The 17,212-nt window shown below is 43.0% G+C and overlaps 1 protein-coding gene across 7 annotated transcripts; it reads left to right on the top strand.

The window, feature by feature from the left end:
• Positions 1-2,145: 2,145 nt before the first annotated feature.
• On the top strand, positions 2,146-11,059 carry LOC123743790 (zinc finger protein 250). Of its 7 annotated transcripts, none has more exons than XM_045722359.1 (5): positions 2,146-2,273; positions 2,863-2,992; positions 4,322-4,448; positions 4,853-4,909; positions 9,157-11,059. In XM_045722359.1, the coding sequence occupies exons 3-5, from the start codon at positions 4,442-4,444 to the stop codon at positions 10,116-10,118; spliced, it is 1,026 nt and encodes a 341-aa protein (XP_045578315.1). In that variant the 5' UTR covers positions 2,146-2,273; positions 2,863-2,992; positions 4,322-4,441; the 3' UTR covers positions 10,119-11,059. The 7 variants fall into 7 exon arrangements, 4 of the variants coding, with proteins under 4 accessions (XP_045578315.1, XP_045578316.1, XP_045578314.1 ...); XR_006770689.1 differs by lacking the exons at positions 2,146-2,273; positions 2,863-2,992; positions 4,322-4,448; positions 4,853-4,909 and adding an exon at positions 6,662-7,224 and having other exon boundaries at positions 9,157-10,212; positions 10,512-10,595; positions 10,729-10,771; positions 10,894-11,059; XR_006770688.1 differs by lacking the exons at positions 2,146-2,273; positions 2,863-2,992; positions 4,322-4,448; positions 4,853-4,909 and adding an exon at positions 6,662-7,224 and having other exon boundaries at positions 9,157-10,212; positions 10,512-10,595; positions 10,729-11,059.
• The last annotated feature ends 6,153 nt before the right edge of the window (positions 11,060-17,212 follow it).

The raw sequence follows: 17,212 nt of genomic DNA, 5'->3' as shown, positions 1-17,212 counted from the left end.
TAAGTTAGCATGTCATATCACTTAATCCGGCATAGCCAAAGACACGACACATGTCAAATGTAATTAAATTGTCACTGATTACTATTTTATTTTTTTACACCATTTTTGCTAAACTCTGTATCACTAACCTTAACAGAATACATGGTCCCAAATAAAATACAATTGTATTGGTCACATACACGTGTTTAGCAGATGTTGTTGCGAGTGTAGCGAAATGCTTGTGTTTCTTACTCCAACAGTGCAGTAATATCTAACAATTCACAATAATACACAAACTTAAAAGTAAAACAATGGAATTTAGGAATATATAAATATTAGGATGAGCAATATTGGAGTGGCATAGACTAAAATACAGTAGAATAGAGTACAGTATATACATATGAGTAAAGCAAAAATGTCAACATTATTAAAGTGACTAGTGTTCCATTATTAAAGTGGCCTGTGAATTCAAGTCTATGTATGTAGGGCTGCAGCCTCTAAGGTTCAGGGTGGAAGCCGCCCAAGAGAACTTTCTCAAATATGTGGGTGTAAAACACTATGTTAAAAGCACTGTGTGTGTGTGGGTTGCTGGCCCTAGCATTGCCAAAAGACAAAGAGCTGTGACTGGATCAGTGGTTCACCCAATCAGAGCCTTGATGGTCTTAGCAACAGTAACAAGGGGTGATATGTAATGAAACGAGTGTGCGCGTGCCCTGGTAAAAAACATTTTTTGGGGGGGCGGGGGTTCTTTCTGAACATCAGGTGACGTTCCCAGGAACTAGACAAAAACCTCCAGGAGATCATGACCCAACGTTCCAAGAACCTTCAGGGACCATGGCACAGCATCCCAAGAAAGTCATAAAAACGTCTTCGGGACCAACCGGGAACTAGACAAACACCTCAAGGGGACCATGACAGAACATCCTGACTACTTTAGGCAACCATTTTGTGACGTCCCGGGAGGTCCAAACGACTCATTATTGTTTACAGGGAAGTTGTTATTCATTTAAAAAGTTGCTTCTGATCTGATAACATAATAACCACCGGAAAACATAATAAGATTGGTTAATAATAATCAAGTAAAGTGTTAACTGTGTGAGTATTTGTGTATCAGTGAGTTGGTGTTGTGATTGACAGTGGGTGGTGGTATGTGCATTAAATTGAGGGCAGTACTGCATAAAGCATTGATTTTGTTATTACATTATTCATTAAAAAAAATGTGTTATTCACTGGTTAATGTAATAACTTAGTAAATTCATTGGAAAAAGTTATTACGTTTACTGGCAAGTTATTACATTAACCAGGTTTAACACATAAAAACGTTAAGTTATTACAAATAGAACATGTATTACATTTACCAGTGTTATTTCATTTACCATTGTTCCATTAATTACTGAACTTAATTTATTAACCCACGTTTTATCATAATTACAGTGAGGGAAAAAAGTATTTGATCCCCTGCTGATTTTGTACGTTTGCCCACTGACAAAAATGATCAGTCTATAATTTTAATGGTAGGTTTATTTGAACAGTTAGAGACAGAATAAATGATCTCAAGCTGCCTTGAGATCATTGACAAGATCCTCCCGTGTAGCTCTGGGCTGATTCCTCACCGTTCTCATGATCATTGCAACTCCACGAGGTGAGATCTTGCATGGAGCCCCAGGCCGAGGGAGATTGACAGTTCTTTTGTGTTTCTTCCGTTTGCGAATAATCGCACCAACTGTTGTCACCTTCTCACCAAGCTGCTTGGCGATGGTCTTGTAGCCCATTCCAGCCTTGTGTAGGTCTACAATCTTGTCCCTGACATCCTTGGAGAGCTCTTTGGTCTTGGCCATGGTGGAGAGTTTGGAATCTGATTGATTGATTGCTTCTGTGGACAGGTGTCATTTATACAGGTAACAAACTGAGATTAGGAGCACTCCCTTTAAGAGTGTGCTCCTAATCTCAGCTCGTTACCTGTATAAAAGACACCTGGGAGCCAGAAATCTTTCTGATAGAGAGGGGGTCAAATACTTATTTCCCTCATTAAAATGCAAATCAAATTATAACATTTTTGACATGTGTTTTTCTGTATTTTTTTCTGTTATTCTGTCTCTCACTGTTCATATAAATCTACCATTAAAATTATAGACTGATCATTTCTTTGTCAGTGGGCAAATGTACAAAATTAGCAGGGGATCAAATACTTTTTTCCCTCACTGTATTGATAGAGAAGATGTGTCAGCGGTATTTTGCGACGGGGGAACACTGACTGGATCAAGAGTACCCCCCCTACCCTCCAATTCTCCCTAGTAAGTGGTTCCTTCCAAGGTGCACCACGGAGCAAAGACATGCTAGATAGTCTAGCGCAGGGATTGGCCCTCCTTTTGAAGGCCCTCAACTCCCCCCCCATTTTTTGTTTTAATTGTCGGGGTCTCAAGTTAACTCAAGTGGCGAGTTAGAATAGTACAAAACACAAGATGCCATTCTGTAGTTTGGTTGAGCATCAACAGTTTTTCTGTTGTTATCTCCGTCACTGATAGTCACTCATTTAGCCCATGTCAGCTAACATTTTTTAGACTGGTAAATTAGTCTAGCGGCTAGTTATCTAAACCTGTAGTAGTCATAGTCCCTGTTAGTGAGCATTTCTCCTTTGCCAAGATAATCCATCCATCTGACAGGTGTGGCACATCAAGAAGCTGATTAAATGGCATCATCATTACACAGGTGCACTTTGTGCTGGGGACAATAAAAGGCCACTCTAAAATGTGCATTTTTGTCACACAACACAATGCCACAGATGTCTCAAGTTTTGAGGGAGCGTGCCACTGGCATGCTGATTGCAGGAGTGTCCACCAGAGCTGTTGCCAAATAATTTCATGTTAATTTCTCTACCATAAGCTGCCTCCAATGTCGGTTTAGAGAATTTGGCAGTACGTCCAACCGGCCTCACAACCGCAGACCACGTGTAACCACGCCAGCCCAGGACCTCCACATCCGGCTTCTTCCCCTACAGGATCGTCTGGGGTGGGTGGGTATTGAGGAGTATTTCTGTCTGTAATAAAGCCCTTTTGGGTGGAAAAACTAATTGGCTGGGCCTGGCTCCCCAGTGGGTGGGCCTGTCTGCCAAGGGGGTTGGCCTATGCCCTCAAAGGCCCACCCATGGCTGCACCCATGCCCAGTCATGTGAAATCCATAGAATATGGCCTAATTAATTTATTTCAATTGATTGAATTCCTTATATGAACTGTAACTAAAATCGTTGAAATTGTTGCATGTTGCGTTTATATTTTTGTTTAGCATGGCGGCTGGCAAGGTTGCTAGACTTTAGAAATTACTAAAATAGCTTTAATTATTAGGTTATTTAAGCAATAAGGCCCGAGGGGATGAGTTATATGGCCAATATACCATGGATAAGATTTGTTCTTAAGCACGATGCAACGCGGTGTCTGGATACCGCCCTAAGCCGTGGTAGATTGGCCATATACCACAAACTCCCAAGGTGACTTGTTGCTATTATGAACTGGTTACCAATGTAATAAGACCAGTTAATAGTCGTTTTTTGTCATACCCATTGTATACGGTCTGATATACCATGGCTTTCAGCCAATCAGAATTCAGGACTCGAACCACCCGGTTTATAATGTCTGATACACCACAGCTTTCAGCCAATCACTATCCAGGACCCAAACTACTCGGTTTATAAGATACTATATACCAATGTAGCAGTTGTACTAAACTCCCAAGGCCTACAAGTTCTTAAAGAATCAATGACCATTGAACAGGCAACGAGTTCTGCTTAGATAACCTACGCAGAAAAATATACATATTGCCGTAATGATTATGACTCTAGCTTGCAGGAAAAGGCAGTTTCAGGTGTTAAAAACATGCTTCATTCTCTGGACCATGCCCCCTCGAACCTCACGTACTTCGTGCCCCCTCTAAAATAATGGGTGCATGATGCCCCTGACTCTTACCAATTACTAAACACATTAAAACACACACACTGTATTAATGCCAAACAGGACCATGCTAAGCTGAACCAGACATGACTGTCCATGGGAATGAGGGAATATGTTATAGATGTTGTGTATTGTGGGGCCAGAGGTGACTGTAAATCAGGATTAGGTTCACAACACCAGGAGAGTCAAACTAAACAGGTGTGTGTTATCCAGATTGACCACAATGTGGAGGAGTGGGACTTTAACTGTATGCATTAGTCTACTACAATAGAAAGAGGTGTAGACTGGGTATCTGCTTAAATGTTCCTAAAAAGGAGGACATCTTTCATTCTATACATACAGGCTTCTAGACTAATGAATGTTGAGTAAATAAAACTAAACACATGTTTGCTCCTCAGTGTCCCTCTGATTAAGAGGTGTCTGCATGACATCCTACTACAGCAAAAGGAAATCGGCTAGCTGGCCAATGAGGTGGATCTATTACACTAACAAGGATCCTTCCAGTAGGCTACAACAACATGAGAAGTGAGAATGTCTATTGTATATTTCATCCCTCTTTCCTTCCCTGTGTGTGTGTGTGTGTGTGTGTGTGTCTCTCACTCTCAGCCAGACCCATCAGACATGACTCAACTTTCTTTTTCATTGGTTTAATCTATAAAGGTTACCTTTAAGCATGCAATTTGTTCCCCAGTCACCCTAGTAAACTAAATCAGTGACATACAGTATGTTCTGTATGTCACTGAAGTAATGATGACAATATGTTGCCAGACATTCGCACAACAGGACAAAGCAGCACAACAGGACATTATAGAGAGATAGTCACAACACTCTCCTGTTTCTCTCTCTACTAGATCTCCTAGTATCCTGTGGAGTGAAACGGAAGTCAGTGTTCTGGTAACAGTATTCTCTCTCTCTCTCTCGCACGCTAGCCCGTCCTGTCCGTGAGTGTGACTGTCTTGGGGGCAAAGTCAGGTTCCTTTTGGAAGGTAAAGTGAATAAATCCCTTTTGGAATGCACAGATGTGTGATAAAGCTAGCCAAAATCAAGGTGGACAGCTCAGGGATTCTTGAAAGTCGGAACAATTCTTGTCCAGCAGGAAACTTTATTTTTGTAGTTGAAAAATGTGTATTTTCCTGCATTATTTGAGTAAAACAATGTAGGGGAATTTTATAATATACTGCTCAAAAAAATAAAGGGAACACTTACACATCCTAGATCTGAATGAAAGAAATAATCTTATTAAATACTTTTTTCTTTACATAGTTGAATGTGCTGGCAACAAAATCACACCAAAATAATCAATGGAAATCCAATTTATCAACCCATGGAGGTCTGGATTTGGAGTCACACTCAAAATTAAAGTGGAAAACCACACTACAGGCTGATCCAACTTTGATGTATTGTATTGTGCCTGTATGACCTCCCTACAACACCTGGGCATGCTCCTGATGAGGTGGCGGATGGTCTCCTGAGGGATCTCCTCCCAGACCTGGACTAAAGCATCCGCCAACTCCTGGACAGTCTGTGGTGCAACGTGGCGTTGGTGGATGGAGCGAGACATGATGTCCCAGATGTGCTCAATTGGATTCAAGTCTGGGGAACGGGCGGGCCAGTCCAAAGCATCAATGCCTTCCTCTTGCAGGAACTGCTGACACACTCCAGCCACATGAGGTCTAGCATTGTCTTGCATTAGGAGGAACCCAGGGCCAACCACACCAGCATATGGTCTCACAAGGGGTCTGAGGATCTCATCTCGGTACCTAATGGCAGTCAGGCTACCTTTGGCGAGCACATGGAGGGCTGTGCGGCCCCCCAAAGAAATGCCACCCCACACCATGACTGACCCACCGCCAAACCGGTCATGCTGGAGGATGTTGCAGGCAGCAGAACGTTCTCCACGGCGTCTCCAGACTCTGTCACGTCTGTCACGTGCTCAATGTGAACCTGCTTTCATCTGTGAAGAGCACAGGGCGCCAGTGGCGAATTTGCCAATCTTGGTGTTCTCTGGCAAATGCCAAACGTCCTGCACGGTGTTGGGCTGTAAGCCCAACCCCCACCTGTGGATGTCGGGCCCTCATACCACCCTCATGGAGTCTGTTTCTGACCATTTGAGCAGACACATGCACATTTGTGGCCTGCTGGAGGTCATTTTGCAGGGCTCTGGCAGTGCTTCTCCTGCTCCTCCTTGCACAAAGGCGGAGGTAGCGGTCCTGCTGCTGGGTTGTTGCCCTCCTACGGCCTCCTCCACGTCTCCTGATGTACTGGCCTGTCTCCTGGTAGCGCCTCCATGCTCTGGACACTACGCTGACAGACACAGCAAACCTTCTTGCCACAGCTCGCATTGATGTGCCATCCTGGATGAGCTGCACTACCTGAGCCACTTGTGTGGGTTGTAGACTCCGTCTCATGCTACCACTAGAGTGAAAGCACCGCCAGCATTCAAAAGTGACCAAAACATCAGCCAGGAAGCATAGGAACTGAGAAGTGGTCTGTGGTCCCTGCCTGCAGAACCACTCCTTTATTGGGGGTGTCTTGCTAATTGCCTATAATTTCCACCTGTTGTCTATTCCATTTGCACAACAGCATGTGAAATTTATTGTCAATCAGTGTTGCTTCCTAAGTGGACAGTTTGATTTCACAGAAGTGTGATTGACTTGGAGTTACATTGTGTTGTTTAAGTGTTCCCTTTATTTTTTTGAGCAGTGTATATCCTTCCATTTGTCCAAGAGTATTTCTCATCCATTTTGATCTAATGCTGCTCAAGCAATGATATTCAGTCGACTCCAGATAAGTGCATTTTCTATACCTGCAAACTCTGTGTTAAGTAGATTACAGTGTTTTGTCAGCCCCATTTCAATCGCATGTCTTTATAATTGCTCTTGATAATGGCATTCTCTGGTTTAGTCCCAAGCATACACTAATAATAACACTATTACTCAAACTTTCCTAACGTAGTTATCTATTTCCATTATAATTGGTCTGTAACTTGTATTAAAACCCCCCACCCACATTGTGGCGCTGTGTTGTGTTTATGGGCTCTCCACCCGCTTCTAAAAACAGAAAAATAAAATACGGAAATAAAACGAAGTGTGTTTGTCACCATCGTTCTTTCTTCAACTCTCAGTCGACTGAAACATGTCTAAACTACAGTCGTTTCGTGTGTTTTTAAATGAGCGTTTAACGGCGGTTGCTGTGGATATTTTGGGTGCAGTTGAGCAAACGGTAGCAGAGTACCACGAGGAGAATGATCGGCTACGGAGACTGCTGCGGATCACACCGGAAATACAACTATGTAGGATAGGTTCGTATGTAGATGTAGTGATGGCTAGGTAGATAACGCAATAAATAAACTGTTTAGGTTTTAAGCGATCTGCATTTCAATATGTTTTATTAAAGCTTGGTCGCAAATGGGTCTTCCAAATGGACAATGACCTCAAGCATACTTCCAAAGTTGCGGCAAAATGGCTTAAGGACAACAAAGTCAAGGTATTGGTGTGGCCATCACCAAGCCCTGACCTTAATCCTATAGAACATTTGTGGGTAGAACTGAAAAAGCTTGTGCGAGCAAGGAGGCCTACAAACCTGACTCAGTTACACCAGCTCTGTCAGGAGGAATGGGCCAAAATTCACCCAACTTATTGTGGGAAGCTTGTGGAAGGCTACCCGAAATGTTTGACCCAAGTTAAACCATCTAAAGGCAATGCTACCAAATACTAATTGAGTGTTTGTAAACTTCTGACCCACTGGGAATGTGTTGAAAGAAATAAAAGCTGAAATAAATAATTATCTCTACTATTATTCTGACATTTCACATTCTTAAAATAAACTGGTGATCCTAACTGACCTAAGACAGGGAATCTTTATTAGGATTAAATGTCAGGCATTGTGAAAAACGGAGTTTAAATGTATTTGGCTAAGGTGTATGTAAACTTCCAACTTCAACTGTATATATGAATGGACAAAACCATTGATCACGTAACATCATTCATTCCTATGTGAATACTCAACAGCGCATATGAAGCCAAAAAAGTAGTTTAAGATTTAGTCTCATGGAGACATAACATGAGCAGTTTAAGCTACTCCAGGAAGTGACGTTGCAGGCTAGCTTAGTGCTGCCTCTCATTGAGTAAATAGGTACTGCAGGCTACTTAATTTTTTTTTGCGTGCGATTTAATAATAATTGGTTTAAGGACACACATCTGGTGTATTAAAAGCAATTATTGGTACAATGATTGTCTTAAAAACATTTTTTATTTACACAAAGATTGACCATGAAAATCGCCATTATTCTATTCACTTTAATGTGGGATCCTGTTCTGCTAACAATGCCTGCACTACCGTGGTTGGCCTTGAACTTCCATGGCTTCAATGTGCAGTCGTTCTCCCCTGGGGTGCGTTCAGTTCATGTGCTACGTTGCGGAACGGTTTATACTAAACGACTGGTTTTCCCAAAACTTTCTTGTACGTTCTTGACTGGCTTTGAGATACTTTACTTCCGTTCGGTGGGTGTGCCAGGGTGTGGCTTGAAGCAATGAGTGATGTATTTAAAGGGCAGCGGTACATTTTGAACCCACAACCCAACCCATCCCCGTTTTTCAACTGGTCGCTCAGTATGGTGACGTTTTTGTTCAATTGAGCGGTCTATTATGTTTTAATGTACTGAACGTAGCCCTGGTTAGACCCGATGACGTGTTTCTGCACTTAGCTAGCTAACGTCGCCATGACATCGCCTACAGGCGTGATCGGGGATTTCTTTTGGAGAAGCGGTTTCTACATCTCTTCATACCAAACCATCTTTGCTAATACCGTACATGGAAACAAACATTGTCACAAAAACCAGGAAGTGATTTTGAATTCATAAATTTAAAAGATTATAAACTTTTGAAATAAGTAGCATATTATCTTCAGTTTATTGAGAAGTAATTGATTGTAGATTCTAATTGTTCAATTATTGAATTGGAATTTTTGTTTACTTCATGAATCTACTTAAAGCTAGAGTCCTTAATTGAAACAATAATAAAGCAGGGTTACCCCGCCTCTGTTTTGGTAAAAAGGTGAAGATGAGCCTGGAGAAATGAAACCACTGTCAATAGACCGAGCTATGGCTGCAAGGACTGACCATCAAAACATTTTATGTAGCAACTAAGGATTCTAGTTTTAACTTTGAATTGACCCCAACCCTGATGTCTAAAAGCTGTATAGAGAACCTCTGTTCCTCTCTCCTTTCCTCCAGACTCCCTGCAGCTCTCTTTCACTGTCTCTGAAGAGGAGGTTCTCCGTGAGCAGCAGCACTGTGAGCAGGAGTGGAGCCCTAGTCTGGGGCAGGAGAACCCAGAGCTTCCACAGATTAAAGAGGAACAGGAGGACCTCAGGACCAGTCAGGAGGAAGAGCAGCTTCAAGGGCTGGAGGCTGATATCAAATTTACTCATTCCTGTGTGAAAAGTGAATGTGATCAGGAGGACCCACTTCAGTCCTTGACTCTACCCCAAACCCAGACTGTGCAGAACAGAGAGAGTGACCCCAAACAACTGGATCTCACACCTTTTGTTACTGTGACCCACCTTAAGGGTCTCTACATTCCCTGTGACCCTCCAGATAATCAGAACAATCCCTCCAGCCAAAGCTCAGCCGTAAGTAGCGACCCAGTGGCACTTGACTGCAGCCCACCATTGGATCTCAGCCCACCATTGGATCTCAGCCCACCATTGGATCCCAGCCCACCATTGGATCCAAGTCCATCAGTGGTGGAACACTGTTTCAAACCCAGCACCACGTCTCGAAAAACTCACCGCTGCCATGACTGTGGTGAATTGTTTGCTCTGAAAGCTGACCTGCAGAGGCATGTGACTCTCTACAAGAAGAGACTCAGTGAATGCAGCTTCTGCAGAATACGCTACAACTCCACCTGTAAACTTAAGGCCCATATCCGCCTCTGTCACAGTGGGAAACCCAACACCTGCCCTGTTTGTGGCAAGACTGTCAAACTCAAAGTGGAGCTGTCCAAGCACATGAAGATTCACACAGGGGAGAAATTTTATTGTGGTGGCGACTGTGGGAAGAGCTTTAATCGCAAGTGGGCCCTAGCCACGCATATACAGATTCACACAGGAGAAAAAACATTTAACTGTGCTGACTGCGGGAAAAGCTTCAATTTGAAGGGGAAACTTAGGAAGCATATACATACTCACACATGAGAGAAATCATTTAGCTGTGGAGACTGTGGGAAAAGCTTCAGCCAGAAGGGGACCCTAACGGCGCATATACGGACTCACACAGGCGAGCTGTGATGTGTGTGGTGAAAGCTTCACTCGAAAGTCTAACTTACTGATCCATGTGAAAAACATCCACAATCATGAAAACTGAAAGAAAACATAAAATTTGGACAAAGAACTATTTAGTCATAAGATGAGAATAAAAAGGCAGGATGGGGACAATACTCTGAGTACACGCTCATAGACTCACATCTATTGGTTGTTGGAGGACGATACGATGATACCTCTCCTAGGGATCTGCTCTCCATGCTTCAGGATTAAAGTTCCTCTGGTCTCTGATCTATTCTATTGGTAACCTGCTGTTTCTCTCCACAGTGCTCTCTGCTACTCTCTGGTCTACATGGAGGGCCGAGCTACTTTACATCTGTCTGGAAGGAAAGATACAGGTCACAGAATGAGGTTTCTAGTCTCAACACTCTCCAAGGCTTTAGAGGAAAATACAAACTTTTCAGGTCATGTGACAAGTGCCTTCTTCTCTGACAGTGGCACTGCTAATTAACTCAGTGATGACACTTCTTCTTTCTCCCCCTAGATGGCACTGTTTGAGATATGATCCCCATCACACCATCTCTGTTGTATGTAAAACTTGTTAGTCATTTGAAATCATTCTTCACAGACCTATGACGTTATAATGTTAAATGAATCAACACTGTTACCCATTAATACTACACATTGAAACAGACACACTGTATTACAGCCAAACGGGACCATGCTTAACTGAACCAGACATGACTGACCTTTCCTGGACTGACCGTAAGGGGATGTCATATATGGTGTGTATTGTGGGGTCAAAGGTGACTGTAAATCAGGATTAGGTTCTTAACGTCTGAGTGGTATACTACGAAGCAAGCTAAATCAACTCAGGGTTTTCTAAAGCTAACCAGCTTCAGTTAGCTTCACATTCCAGCTCAGGTTTCATCAATTAGGGGGAGTGATGAGCTCTACAGCAGAGTCTCACAACTCAATCGCTGGTTGAAAACTGTTTTCTGCCCCTCCCAAAAGATAGAATTTGTAGATAATTGGCCCTCTTTCTGGGACTCACCCACAAACAGGACCAAGCCTGGCCTGTTGAGGAGTGACGCACTCCATCCTAGCTGGAGGGGTGCTCTCATCTTATCTACGAACATAGACAGGGCTCTAACTCCTCTAGCTCCACAATGAAATAGGGTGCAGGCCAGGCAGCAGGCTGTTAGCCAGCCTGCCAGCTTAGTGGAGTCTGCCACTAGCACAGTCAGCGTAGTCAGCTCAGCTTTCCCCATTGAGACCGTGTCTGTGCCTCGATCTAGGTTGGGCAAAATTAAAAATGGCGGTGTTCGCTTTAGCAATCTCACTAGTATAAAGACCTCCATTCCTGCCATTATTGAAAGAGATTGTGATACCTCACATCTCAAAATTGGGTTACTTAATGTTAGATCCCTCACTTCCAAGGCAGTTATAGTCAATGAACTAATCACTGATAATAATCTTGATGTGATTGGCCTGACTGAAACATGGCTTAAGCCTGATGAATTTACTGTGTTAAATGAGGCCTCACCCCCTGGTTACACTAGTGACCATACCCCCGTGCATCCGGCAAAGGCGGAGGTGTTGCTAACATTTACGATAGCAAATTTCAATTTACAAAAAAAAAAACAATGACGTTTTCGTCTTTTGAGCTTCTAGTCATGAAATCTATGCAGCCTACTCACTCACTTTTTATAGCTACTGTTTACAGGCCTCCTGGGCCATATGCAGTGTTCCTCACTGAGTTCCCTGAATTCTTATCGGATCTTGTAGTCATAGCAGATAATATTCAAATTTTTGGTGACTTTAACATTCACATGGAAAAGTCCACAGACCCACTCCAATCATCGACTCAGTGGGTTTTGTCCAACATGTCTCTGGACCTACTCACCGCCACAGTCATACTCTGGACCTAGTTTTGTCCCATGGAATAAATGGTGTGCATCTAAATGTTTTTCCTCATAATCCTGGACTATCGGACCACCATTTTATTACGTTTGCAATTGCAACAAATAATCTGCTCAGACCCCAACCAAGGAGCATTAAAAGTCGTGCTATTAATTCTCAGACAACCCAAAGATTCCTTGATGCCCTTCCAGACTGCCTCTGCCTACCCAAGGACGTCAGAGGACAAAAATCAGTTAACCACCTAACCGAGGAACTCAATTTAACCTTGCGCAATACCCTAGATGCAGTTGCACCCCTAAAAACTAAAAACATCTGTCATAAGAAACTAGCTCCCTGGTATACAGAAAATACACGAGCTCTGAAGCAAGCTTCCAGAAAATTGGAACGGAAATGGCGCCGCACCAAACTGGAGGTCTTCCGACTAGCTTGGAAGGACAGTACCGTGCAGTATCGAAGAGCCCTCACTGCTGCTCGATCATCCTATTTTTCCAACTTAATTGAGGAAAATAAGAACAATCCGAAATTTATTTTTGATACTGTTGCAAAGCTAACTAAAAAGCAGCCTTCGCAAATGGAGGATGGCTTTCACTTCAGCAGTAATACATTTATGAACTTCTTTGAGGAAAAGATCATGATCATTAGAAAGCAAATTACAGACTCCTCTTTAAATCTGGGTATTCCTCCAAAGCTCCATTGTCCTGAGTCTACACAACTCTGCCAGGACCTAGGATCAAGGGAGATACTAAAGTGTTTTAGGACTATATCTCTTGACGCAATGATGAAAATAATCATGGCCTCCAAACCCTCAAGCTGCATACTGGACCCTATTCCAACTAAACTACTGAAAGAGCTGCTTCCTGTGCTTGGCCCTCCTATGTTGAACATAATAAACGGCTCTCTATCCACCGGATGTGTACCAAGCTCACTAAAAGTGGCAGTAATAAAGCCTCTCTTGAAAAAGCCGAATCTTGATCCAGAAATTATAAAAAACTATCGACCTATATCGAATCTTCCATTCCTCTCAAAAATGTTAGAAAAAGCTGTTGCACAGCAACTCACTGCCTTCCTGAAGACAAACAATGTATACGAAACGCTTCAGTCTGGTTTTAGACCCCATCATAGCTCTGAGACTGCACTTGTGAAGGTGGTAAATGACCTTTTAATGACGTCAGACCGAGGCTCTGCATCTGTCCTCGTGCTCCTAGATCTTAGTGCCGCTTTTGATACCATCGATCACCACATTCTTTTGGAGAGATTGGAAACCCAAATTGGTCTACATGGACAAGTTCTGGCCTGGTTTAGATCTTATCTGTCGGAAAGATATCAGTTTGTCTCTGTGAATGGTTTGTCTTCTGACAAATCAATTGTAAATTTCGGTGTTCCTCAAGGTTCCGTTTTAGGACCACTATTGTTTTCACTATATATTTTACCTCTTGGGGATGTCATTCGAAAACATAATGTTAAATTTCACTGCTATGCGGACGACACACAGCTGTACATTTCAATGAAACATGGTGAAGCCCCAAAATTGTCCTCGCTAGAAGCCTGTGTTTCAGACATAAAGAAGTGGATGGCTGCAAACTTTCTACTTTTAAACTCGGACAAAACAGAGATGCTTGTTCTAGGTCCCAAGAAACAAAGAGATCTTCTGTTGAATCTGACAATTAATCTGGATGGTTGTACAGTCGTCTCAAATAAAACTGTGAAGGACCTCGGCGTTACTCTGGACCCTGATCTCTCTTTTGAAGAACATATCAAGACTGTTTCAAGGACAGCTTTTTTCCATCTACGTAACATTGCAAAAATCAGAAATTTTCTGTCCAAAAATGACGAAGAAAAATTAATCCTTGCTTTTGTTACTTCTAGGCTGGACTACTGCAATGCTCTACTTTCTGGCTACCCGGATAAAGCACTAAATAAACTTCAGTTAGTGCTAAATACGGCTGCTAGAATCCTGACTAGAACCAAAAAATTTGATCATATTACTCCAGTGCTAGCCTCCCTACACTGGCTTCCTGTTAAGGCAAGGGCTGATTTCAAGGTTTTACTGCTAACCTACAAAGCATTACATGGGCTTGCTCCTACTTATCTTTCCGATTTGGTCCTGCCCTACATACCTACACGTACGCTACGGTCACAAGACGCAGGCCTCCTAATTGTCCCTAGAATTTCTAAGCAAACGGCTGGAGGTAGGGCTTTCTCCTATAGAGCTCCATTTTTATGGAATGGTCTGCCTACCAATGTGAGAGACGCAGACTCAGTCTCAACCTTTAAGTCTTTACTGAAGACTTATCTCTTCAGTAGGTCCTATGATTAAGTATAGTCTGGCCCAGGAGTGTGAAGGTGAACGGAAAGGCTGGAGCAACGAACCGCCCTTGCTGTCTCTGCCTTGCCGGTTCCCCTCTTTCCACTGGGATTCTCTGCCTCTAACCCTTTTACAGGGGCTGAGTCACTGGCCTACTGGTGTTCTTCAATGCCGTCCATGGGAGGGGTGCGTCACTTGAGTGGGTTGAGTCACTGACGTGGTCTTCCTGTCTGGGTTGGCGCCCCCCCCTTGGGTTGTGCCATGGCGGAGATCGTTGTGGGCTATACTCGGCCTTGTCTTAGGACGGTAAGTTGGTGGTTGGAGACATCCCTCTAGTGGTGTGGGGGCTGTGCTTTGGCAAAGTGGGTGGGGTTATATCCTGCCTGTTTGGCCCTGTCCGGGGTATCATCGGGTGGGGCCACAGTGTCTTCTGATCCCTCCTGTCTCAGCCTCCAGTATTTATACTGCAGTAGTTTATGTGTCGGGGGCTAGGGTCAGTCTGTTACATCTGGAGTATTTCTCTTGTCTTATCCGGTGTCCTGTGTGTATTTAAATATGCTCTCTCTAATTCTCTCTTTCTCTCTTTCTGTCTTTCTCTCGGAGGACCTGAGCCCTAGGACCATGCCTTAGGACTACCTGGTATGATGACTCCTTGCTGTCCCCAGTCCACCTGGCCGTGCTGCTGCTCCAGTTTCAACTGTTCTGCCTGCGGCTATGGAACCCTGACCTGTTCACTGGACGTGCTTGTTGCACCCTCGACAACTACTATGATTATTATTATTTGACCATGCTGGTCATTTATGAACATTTTAACATTTTAACATCTTGACTATGTTCTGTTATAATATCCACCCTGCACAGCCAGAAGAGGACTGGCCACCCCTCATAGCCTGGTTCCTCTCTAGGTTTCTTCCTAGGTTTTTGGCCTTTCTAGGGAGTTTTTCCTAGGAGTTTTTCCTAGCCACCGTGCTTCTTTCACATGCTTTGCTTGCTGTTTGGGGTTTTAGGCTGGGTTTCTGTACAGCACTTTGAGAATATCAGCTGATGTACGAAGGGCTATATAAAAATAAATTTGATTTGATTTGAAATTTGATCAATACTATGACAGTGGATATTGCTTGTCCGCCTGCCGCTAACTCTAGCAGGCTTGTAGCTGCGCTTCCACGTCACACATGGTTAGTCGAACGCCAAACTCTTCGTTGAGACAATGCTGAAAAATCAACCCATGTGCAAGTCAGTGCCACAGTTTCATTTGTGAAGAAATCAAAATGAAAGAAAATTTATTTTTACAAATTCAGCAGACTATGGTGTGAAATAGGCTTTTAGAAGTGCTGTCTTTATTTGATTACTTAATTAATTAATGCCGTCTTTGGTGTGCTTATCGCTCCTTATTCTATGTGTGGAACAGCTTGTTGTGTTGTGACCTCTGACCCTGTCAATTTGACTGTTAAACTCATGGGTACACTAGCAATGGCTGGCAGTCTTGACTTGAATAGGAACTACCATCTATGGTTGGTTGTGGCTGTCAGTTTGTCTTTTGCACATTTCTAAATACAATAGTGTGAAAAAACATACAGTTTGGTAAGCAAATGCTGTTGTTACTTTTTGGTTTATTTGTTTTCATTTGAAATTGTCAAAATTAAGTAAGGTACTGAATTGTAACCCAGAAATGATTTGATATTGAGATAAAAACAGCTGCATTAGACCTTTAAATGCTCTCCAAAGGAGGACATATTGTCATTCTATTCATAAAGGCTACTAGCCTAATGAATAAATAAAGGTAAACCTATGTTTGTGCATCAGTGTCCCTCTGCCGAAGAGATGTCAGTATGACATCTTACTATAGCAAAATGACATTGGCTAAGGCTAGCTGGCCAGTCAAGTGGATCTATTACACTAACAAGGATCCTATCAGTAGGGTACAACAACATGAGAAGTGAGAATGTATATTGTATTTCTAATCTCTCTCTCTCATTCCCTTCCTGTGTGGGTGGGTGTAAATGATTTCTCTAGGGACTACAGGAGGGCCTGGTTTACCATTAGGTAGTCTGAGCACCCATAGGCACACCATGTTCAAGAGGAGTGTCACCATGTTAAGTAATTACACACATCGCCTGCTACAGAGCTATAGGACAAACCAAGGTCGCCTCATCTCAAGGTTGGAATGCATTTACTGGAGAATTCTACAGAGAATTGACTAATATTGTCACGCCCTGACCTGAGAGAGAGGGTTTGTTTCTCTATGTGGTTAGGTTAGGGTGTGGGGTGGGGTGGGCATTCTATGTTTTTGTATTTCTTTGTGTTGGGCATAGTATGGTTCCTAACCAGAGGCAGCTGTCTATCGTTGTCTCTGATTAGGAACCATACTTAGGCAGCCTGTTTTTCCTGTGGGTTTTGTGGGTAGTTGCTTTCTGTTTAGTTTGACGGAACTGTTGGCTGTCATTTTGTTTATTTTGTCTAGTGTTCGTTTTCATTAAAAAATAACGATGAGCACTCAACACGCTGCGCCTTGGTCTCCTCTATATGACGCCAGTTACAAATATAACCCTTTATCAAAATAAGAGCAGGGCTAGTAATACATTCATACTTTTCTAACATTGTCTTTTGCTCCAAGTTTGCTTGTTCTTTCAACAGGCAAAGCCAGCACAGTGTACAATACTTGCTTTTAGCCCATGTCTCTCTTTCTAATAATACACACAAAAGGCAATCATGGAAAGGGGACAGTATGGGTCTAGACCCCACCCCCCTCCTGCCGCTACTGGCTCCAGCTCCTTACACCTCTCTGACAAAAAGAAACAGC

This window comes from Salmo salar, chromosome ssa07, assembly GCF_905237065.1.
Source record: "Salmo salar chromosome ssa07, Ssal_v3.1, whole genome shotgun sequence".
NCBI lineage: Eukaryota > Metazoa > Chordata > Actinopteri > Salmoniformes > Salmonidae > Salmo > Salmo salar.
Note: the sequence above shows the minus strand (reverse complement) of the source record. Positions and strands in the feature narration are given on the sequence as shown.

Bases quoted from the DNA above. Each gene is read 5' to 3' on its own strand.
- LOC123743790 (XM_045722357.1), top strand. From the start codon at position 7,059: ATGTCTAAACTACAGTCGTTTCGTGTGTTTTTAAATGAGCGTTTAACG. The intron at 7,225-9,156 runs GTTCGTATGTAG...CCTTTCCTCCAG, and splicing joins AATACAACTATGTAGGATAG to ACTCCCTGCAGCTCTCTTTC.